This window comes from Hydra vulgaris, chromosome 05 (assembly GCF_038396675.1).
Source record: "Hydra vulgaris chromosome 05, alternate assembly HydraT2T_AEP".
Lineage (NCBI taxonomy): Eukaryota > Metazoa > Cnidaria > Hydrozoa > Anthoathecata > Hydridae > Hydra > Hydra vulgaris.
This window is the reverse complement of record NC_088924.1, coordinates 3,560,010-3,569,808: the sequence shown is the minus strand read 5'-3', so window position 1 is coordinate 3,569,808 and position 9,799 is coordinate 3,560,010. Positions and strand designations below refer to the sequence as shown.

General features: G+C 28.4%; 1 protein-coding gene across 1 annotated transcript; it reads right to left on the bottom strand.

Moving 5' to 3' along the window:
• Positions 1-1,845: 1,845 nt before the first annotated feature.
• Positions 1,846-2,304, bottom strand: LOC136080120 (uncharacterized). The gene has a single exon (XM_065796730.1). The coding sequence runs from the start codon at positions 2,302-2,304 to the stop codon at positions 1,846-1,848; it is 459 nt and encodes a 152-aa protein (XP_065652802.1).
• Between the last annotated feature and the right edge of the window lie 7,495 nt (positions 2,305-9,799).

The following is a 9,799-nucleotide window of genomic DNA, read 5'->3' as shown; positions in this document are numbered from 1 at the left end:
CAAAAAACTAATCAAAAAATATTTAGAATTGACAAAGTTATTCGTTAACTCAAAAAGAAATCATTAGTAAAGTGGTACGGGTACCCTGATACTTTCCACTCATGGGTTGACAATAAAGAATTGATAAGTCTGTAAATTATACTCAATCCGATTCTATGCCCAGCGTTACTAATGGAAGAAGATTAGTGGTTACATTAAACTCTGGGGATAAACAAATTGGTCAATCTGGAAGTTTTTATGCTTTAGTAGAACAATTTTACTGTTACGCTTAAGTTTAAAAAAGTTTACTTAAAAATTCAAATAAATTTTTATAAAAATTATTTTTTTTAAAAAGTTGAAATTTTTATTTTTTTTGGCTCATAAATTATGGCTGTGATACAACCTAATTGTTTAAGAAATTATGTTTGTGATATAACCATAATTTTATTTGTTTATTTGGTTGTGATACTACCAAATTTGATTTTTATTCAGCTCAGAAGTTATGGTTATGATGTAGCCATTACTTTTTTCATAAAAATATGGTTGTGATACTACCTAATATATTTTTTATTTTGCTCAGAAATTATGGTTGCGGAACTACCTAATTTATATTTTATTTAGCTCAAAAGATATGGTTTTGATGTAGTGAAAGTTTTTTTCATAAATTATGGTTGTGATACTACCTAATTTACTTTTTGCCCGAAATCTGTAGTTTTTACTACTCGGGCGGTCAATATAGCACACTGTGTATACTTAAGGCGGACGTTAAGCCCATATCCCAATGCCAAGGGTAGGCTACCCTTACCTCTTATTTGAATGGAGATGGGGGGAGAAAGGGAAGCAGCATATTTTGTGTCCTTTTCCAACCTTATTATGCAAAAATCCACAAATTGTATCATCAAATTTTCTTAAAAATATACAATTCATTCAAGAAACATACTTAAAGAACTCATTACAACCTCTGATTCTGCTATAAATTGTAAATTCTATTATGTTATTGACTTTGATAAAGTTATCAAACCTGATTCAGATCTATATCTCACCTTAACATTGCATCAATTCCCTATTACATTGATGATCTGTGCAGTCTTATTAGCAATATCATACCTATGGCAATAGGGATTACTGAATCCAACTTATACCTTAATGATACAAATATAACAAACATAACTAATAATGGATTCAACATTGCCCGCAATGCTCATTGGATTGAGCATTGCCCGATTGAGGCCAAAAAAGGTGGTGCTTATTCATATCTGCAGTCTAATTTAAATTATATAGTTCTTGATGACCTAAAGATTTACTTAACAAAATTACTTGAGCATGTTTTTTTTGAAAACTTTAGGCCCCACAAAACTAATGTCTTAATTAGTTGTAAATATCGTCATCCACCAATGAACCAAATTGAACTTTATACAACATTTTTAGTAATAGAAAAAGACGGCTCATTTTTTTTTCAACCATATCCTTAACCATAATCTTATATCATACTTAGCTATAAACATATCCATATTCTCATAAGTCATTTAAACTAGTATGAAATGCTGTTTCTATCATCATAAAAATTCTTCGAATTTACATGGATCCAAAGGATCTAAAAAATCAAAAGATTTTTCTGTAGATCCAAAGGACCTTAAAAAAACTGCTTTTTTCAAAATATACAGATAATGGTAGTATAACAACCATAATATATTAATATATTATGATTACAAACTATAAACTCTGAGCTAAAAAATGTTTTTGTAATTGTGTAATTTTAAATCAATTTTTAGGTCTTCCAGACCCATGTAAATTCGAAGAATTTTTCAAGCTATAATTTCATAACTGAAACCTCATTGAGGTCCTACACATAATAGTAAATTACTCCTAATAAATCAGACCTATCAATTCTTTATTATCAACCCATGAGTTAAACGACTCAGGATATCCATACCACTTTACTAATGATTTGTTTTTAAGTTTACGAATAACTTTTTCAATCCTAAATATATTTTGATCAGTTTTTTGCATTTCTTGTACATAAAAAGTACCTTGTATTTCTTCATTATTATCGTCAGTGAATTTATAAGTTGGTGGATCTGTAAACTGAATTTTTGAAACAGTAAAAACTTCATCAGTCCATCTCGGTGTGTATCCTTTTTCAAACGTTGTCTTCTTTTTATTTATCCTAACTCTATCATCAATATAAAACTTTGGTCTTACAGACTCTGATCGCACATTTCCATTTAGATTGAACCAAACAATATTCTCATTCTTTTTATCGCTAGCTTCAACTGGTGTCATTTTAATTGAAGAATGCTTTGTGTTGTTGTATTTATTTACCATTTCATCTAAAACGTCAATATATTTTCTAGTAGAATTAGCTGAAAAGTGCTTAAATATTTTCTTTCATTGTTTTATTCTAACGTTTAAATACGCAACTTTTTTCTTCATTTTCAATTGAATATAACTCTACTCCTAATGCTTTAACATGCTTATTATAAAATTCTAAGCCTTTATCTATCCATATTTTTTGACACTTTCTTTCGTGGAAGATTTTATTTAAAGCATTAGCGACATCAACTCCATTTTTGCTCTTCCATGGAACAATCCATCTATACTTCGAAAAAACATCAATCACCATTAATAAGTACTTAATACTATCATTGAATTTGGAGAAAGATTGCTAGTCAACTAAATCAGCAGCCCATATTTCATCGAGTCCATTTACAATTACTTTTCTTTTTCTGAAATGTTTTACAACTAGTTTATGAAGTTCGTTTGCAAGTTTGTCAGTCCATTTCAGATCCTTTGGATCCATAAGAATTACTTTGCATGGGTCTAAAAGACCTACTTCTTTATCCTCTTTTTTTTTAGATCCTTTGGATCCATGGAAAATCTTTGATTTTTTACTGATCGTTTGTAGTTTTTTTGAGTAGTTTTAACACCCAACTCATATGGGTCTGAAAGACCTAATTCATATGGGTCTGAAAGTTTGCTTTAGATGATATAATAGGTTTTATAATACCTCGTTCAATTCTTTCACGTATTGTTGGATTTTTTATAGAATCCATTTCTTCGATCATAATTTTATCAGCTAAATTTCTTTTTGCTGTATCATCGAAGTATTTATAAGCAAGATCGTGATGGTAAGCTGCATTATCAACTCTATATATAGGTTTACTCCATTCTTTATATGCATCAGTAAAAGTTAATCGTTCATCTAAATTAATACCAGGACCAGCAAAGTTCATTCCAGGTAAATGCATTTCACCAGGGAACTTTGCCCATGGTAATTTTTTTAGTTATTGAATTAATTGAACTAACTAAATCACCTCCGTACAAAGCTGACACAAATTGAGTTTTTATTGTTCCACAAATAGCGCAAATTCCACGTGACATATTTCTATTATTTTTGCTCACGACGCTTCGCTGGTTTAGTGTATTTGTTTTGTTTCTACATTTGACACAGTACATTTTTATATATATAAAAAAATCTTATATATAAAAATGGATATTATAGATTATTCATGGAAAGTAAATTAAAATAAGCGAAGTAATAACAAGTTGTTACCTAAAAGTATAAGAGAAATTATTGTTGGAAAGTCGGGTTGTGGAAAAACTACTTTATTATTAAATCTACTTTTAAGACCTGGTTGATTAGATTATAATAATTGACAAGTTTTTGGAAAGTCTCTTTTTCAACCAGAATACAAAATATTAAAAAGCTCTTTTGAAAAAAAATTGCCAAAAGAAATTATTAATGAACTATTTAAGCTGCAAGACCAAATAGACAAATTAAATGCAAATCCAGATTTTGTTATTGCAGAAGTTTCAAAAAATTTGAAAGATAAAGGAGATATGGAGTGTAAGTTTTTTGAAACAGATGAAGATGTACCAAATCCTGAGGATCTCGATATTAACAAGAATAATTTGATGATATTTAATGATTTGCAATTAACAAAACAAAATAAGTTAGAAAAATATTATATAAGAGAAAGACATAGTAATGTAGATTGTTTCTATCTTGCACAAAATTATTTTATGTTACCTAGACAAACAATTAGAGAAAATGACAATTTTATTTGCTTATTTCCCCAAGATTCAAAGAATTTAAGTCATATTTATAGAGATCATATTTCTAGTGATATGAACGAAGATGAGTTTAAAGATTTTGTAAGCATGCTTGGTCAGAACCTCATGGATTTGTTGTTATAGATTTATCTTCTAAAATAGATAATTGAAAATATAGAAGTGGATTAGATAATTTTTATTTTCCATCTAAAGTTTAAAATAGTTTTTTTGTATATAAAAAATGTATATAATATTGAATGATAAAAGTAGTCATATAAAAGAGAAGTTTGCTCCTATTATACAACTAAGTGAGGATAAAGATTATGAAATGGCATTAGTTGGTCTTGATACAGTTTTTCAAATGTTGGTTCTTCAAATAACAATTTTAGATATAGTTCAGATAATGGAGCAACTTGGATAGATATAAACATTCTAGAAGGTAGTTAGGAGATTGATGATATAAATAAGAATATTATGGAAAAAATTACTGAAAATAGTAAAACTATTAATGGAGTTGAAACTAGTATTATATTTTCAGCAGATAAAAACACATTGAAAACAACTTTATATATTGAAGCTGGTTATAAAGCTGATTTTAGACCTATAAATTCAATTAGATCTATTCTTGGTTTTAACAGTCAAGTATATTCAACAGGATTTCATGAATCAGATAATATAGTAAACATTTTAAGTAATAATAGCATAAGTGTAACAAATGATATAATAGCATCATCCTATGTAAATGGAACAACAGAAAACGTTATATATTCATTTTTCCCAAGTGTTGGTCCTGGATATAAAATTATTCAAGAGCCATTAAACTTAATTTACTTACCAATAACACTAAAAAAAATTTCAAAGAGACTAAATTGGTTTATTAAGATGGAAATCTGATAAATTTACGAGGAGAAAAATTAGCCATTAGATTTCATATAAGACAAAAAAAAATCTATTTTTTTATAATGCATATAAAAACAAAATGAGTAAATATACTAAAATTAAAGTAAATCTATCACAAAACAAAATAAAAAAATTTAAAATGCAATTGAATGTGGTATTGGAGCTAGTGTTAAGTTATCACATTCAGATTTAAATGGTGAGCATGTATTAGCTGTAACAATTGAATAGAATTAGAAAAGCATATGAAAAAGGTACTGATGTATCAATTATTTTAAGTAAAACACAACTAGTACACAATTCTAAAATAGAAGGTGGATTTATTGGTGCACTTTTACCGTTTCTTGGTTCTTTAGCATCAAGAGTTATACCACCACTTGCAACAGGACTGCTTTCAGGAGTAGGCTCAGCAGCTGGATCAACTATGGTTATTAAAATTGCTGGAAATGGTATTATGTACATGAAAAAGAATGGACAAGGTGTTAAATTAACATGTGCATGATCTGGTTTATATTTGAGACCATGCAGTAAAGGAAGTTCTGTAGGTGATGGATTGTACTTACGTAGTGGAAATGGTTATACATCAACAGGTTCAGGTTTATTATTAGAACCAAATTCTTAATTTGCTAATATTCCATTTTTAAATATGATTCTTTGATTTTCAAATTATATATAATAAAAATTATATATAATAAAATGACAAATAGCATGCTAGTGCATAAATTTATAAACAAATATAAACAACCGGAACTATCTCCTATAGTTTTTAAACCGCATAAAAATTTACAGCAGCCTGCAATATTAATAAATGGAAGATATGATGTATTTGCACAACGCGACATTACAATAAAATCTCTATTACATCAATTTATTCTTTTAAAGTTTGGTGTAGTAGTTAATAAAGGTGTTGCGTTAGTTTCATTAAAACATGAACTTAGATTAAAAATGTTAAGTTTACAAGATTGTGTAATAGCAGAGTCTGTTGATGATATTATAGTAACAATTGTAAATAAATCTTATTCTGATGTGTTAATAAAAAAAGGAGATTGTTTGTTCTGTTAATCTATTGTGTTAATTTTTTTAGTTTTTTATTAAAAATGGAATACAATAATAAAATGTACAATAACATTTATTCAGCTATACCTACTGAGAATAACAATATTTACCCTGTTCTTCCTAATGCACCTGAAAAAAAATCTATTAAAAACCAAGAGCAATCATATCGGTTACAAAAAATTGGCGAGATTCAAAAAGAAATAGAGCGTGAGAAAGAAAATAGAATAACGCTAAGTAAAAAATATCATGGATCTGTAAAAAAAATTTCTGCAATTGATAATGCATTACTAGCAAGCCCTATGGCACTTGGAACTATTGGAATCGGTTTTTTATCAACAATAATTGCATCACCAGTAGTTATTGCATGTGAAGGTGCATTCTTTTTAGAATGTAGTAAACGTGAAAGAGATTTGAATAAAAAAAAAATTTTGAAACTTCTTGGATTTGGAAAAGGAGGTTTTGTTGTTGATTCAGGAAGTCACTCTATATTTATTACTGATTATTGAAACTTTCAGATACCATCAACTTATAAGGATGATGAGAGAAATAAAGTTTATAAACTTATCTGGAATGAAGATAGTGATTTTTATTGTGTAGAAAGTGACAATAAAGAATCACTTAAATAATGGAATAATGTTAAAAAACAGGATAAATTAAGAATTATAGATAAATATGTACTTCAATTAGAGTGTGATTTCAAAGAAAAAAAACTAATAAAAAGTATTTTATCAATGGCAATTATATTAAGATTATTAGAAACAAATGATACCATTAATAAAGACTTTGAGATTAAAAAGAATTGTGGAACGTTTAATATTAATTATTTAAATAGTTTGCTAGAACGTAAAACGTAAAACGTAACGTAAAACGTAACGTAAAACGTAACGTAAAACGTAACGTAAAACGTAACGTAAAACGTAACGTAAAACGTAACGTAAAACGTAACGTAAAACGTAACGTAAAACGTAACGTAAAACGTAACGTAAAACGTAACGTAAAACGTAACGTAAAACGTAACGTAAAACGTAACGTAAAACGTAACGTAAAACGTAACGTAAAACGTAACGTAAAACGTAACGTAAAACGTAACGTAAAACGTAACGTAAAACGTAACGTAAAACGTAACGTAAAACGTAACGTAAAACGTAACGTAAAACGTAACGTAAAACGTAACGTAAAACGTAACGTAAAACGTAACGTAAAACGTAACGTAAAACGTAAATCATAAAACGTAACGTAAAACGTAACGTAAAACGTAACGTAAAACGTAACGTAAAACGTAACGTAAAACGTAAATCATAAAACACAACACAAACTTTTATGTTGTGTTTTTAATCTTTTTTATATAAAAACAAAATGTCATTTTTAAAAATTACAGACACTGAAAAGAGAGATCAAATTGTAAAAGAATTATCAGAGAGTAAAAAAAGAATAAAGGTGGATATATCTAAATTGCAAGATCAAGCTAATCAATTTGCTCTTACCTTTTCAAATGTATATCCTGAAATACTTACTTATAAATTCAAAGAATTAGAAGATCTAAAGAAATTGTGCCTTCTGATGATTTTTTAAAGTTGGGAAAAATTGCAACAGACTATCTTAGGATGTATACTTATAGTAAAAAGTCTTCAGACACTACATTTGGAATACATTCTAAAGAGGGTAAATTTTTTATAGGAAAAGTTCTAATTAATTAATAACGATGATATAGATATAAATGGAATAAAATACATTGGTACTCCTCGTCTTTGGGAATTACTAACAAAGTCTAATCCTAATAAGGAAATATATAATATAGATGATCTTCACAATTATCGAGATATAATAATACAAACAGATGCAATTACTACTGATTCAGGAAAACCAAAGTCATCTTGGAGCAAAAAATACAAAGAAACAATAGCCCCCATTTGGAGAGAGTTAGAGAACTAGAATGCTTGAGTATCAAAGAGAATCAAAGGGAACAGGAATAGGACCAATAATTCTTCCTAGCGATCCTATTGCACTTCTTGATATGCTTGAATTACGCATAGCTGCATGGAGAGCAGATAATACTAGATCAAGAAATGAAGCTGTTGTAATTTGTGATGAATTGTTAAGACAAGGTGTTATGAATAGTGATAAGTATAAAGCAATACAAAATAATCTAGCAATATGAAAAAAGGAATATGATAATATGAATATGATAATATGAATATGATAATATGAATATGATAATATGAATAAAAAAAATAAAAAAAATATTGCGTACATTAAAATGCTATTTGTTAAAAATAAGAGATATGTTAAGAAGCAAGTTGTTGGAGGAAGTGGTATATTTGACAGTTTAATAAATTTATTTTAACGAGCAGCATCATCAAATGTAACAAGCGTGTCATCAGCTATGTTGAAGAGGTTAGCTGCTAGCAATTTAGGAAAAATTGCAATAAATGCTGCTAAATCAGCAGGGAAAGAACTTTTAACATCAGCAATAGAAGCTGCTAAAGATGTCGCAGTTGAAAAAGGAAAACAGTTAGTTAGAAAAGCATCAACTAAAGTTTCTCAACCAAATACAGTCATTAATAATAAAATTAATGACATAATTTCAAATTTAAATAAAAAAGCTGATGAAGTAACACCAAATATAAATAATATAATGATGGGGTCTGCAATAAAATCAACAGCTATAAGGATAGAAGATCTAGTAAAAAAAGGCTGCGGTCTTCGATTGGCTTAATTTTTTTATATTTATTTTCCATTTTTAACAAAATAAAATTTTATATATAAAAAATGGCAACTTCTGATATATTAAATTTTACAGAAATCCCAACTGTGGATGATGGAATTGAAAGATTTGAATTCTATGAATATGAACCAGTAGCGCGCAAATCTAAATAGCGCTGGAGAAATAAGAATTAACATTGAGCAACAAAATTTGTTCACACTTCCATCTGAAGCTTATCTTTTGTTTGAAGGAAGACTTATTAAACTTGATGGGACAGCTTATGTTAATGCAGATGCAGTGTCACTCACAAAAAATAGTATTATGCACTTATTTAGTTAAATATCATATCAATTATCAAACCAAAATATAGAAAATATTTTTAATCCAGGTCAAGCAACTACAATATTAGGAATGCTTAAATACCCAAACGACTTTCAATTAGCACAAGGATTAAACCAATTGTGGTATAAAGATGGTTCAACAACAGCAGTACTTGCTGATAACTCAGGGTTTGCGGTACGACAATCATACATAATTCAGAAACCAACCACAAAGTGAACATTTTCATTTTGTATACCTTTAAGACACATTTTTGGATTCTGCGATGATTACAACAAAGTTATTTACGGATTTAAACATACACTAACTCTTCTTAGAAAAGGTGATACAGAAGCAATTTTTAGAAACGCTCTTGCAGCTGCAGGAAAAGTTAATCTTGATAAAATATCATTGTTGATACCACATGTGATTCCATCAGATTTAGAGAGAGTTAATCTTTATAAAAGTATTGAATCAAAAGTGACACTTCCAGTAACTTTTCGCGCAAGGCAGTGTGATACTATAACTTTTACCTACAAAGTTTTCTTGGAGACTTAGCGTAAAGACATCTCCAGAAAAACCAAGATACATTATTGTTGGATTCCAAACAAATAAGGATTGAAATCAAGAAGTTAATTTTTCGATATTTGATCATTGTGACTTGAAAAATATGTATATATACTTAATCGAGAAAGATATCCAGCTGCTGACTATAACTTATCATTTCCAAATCATCAATTTTCAAGAGTCTATAGAGATGCATCTGTATTTAGTGAAAAATGTTATGGAATG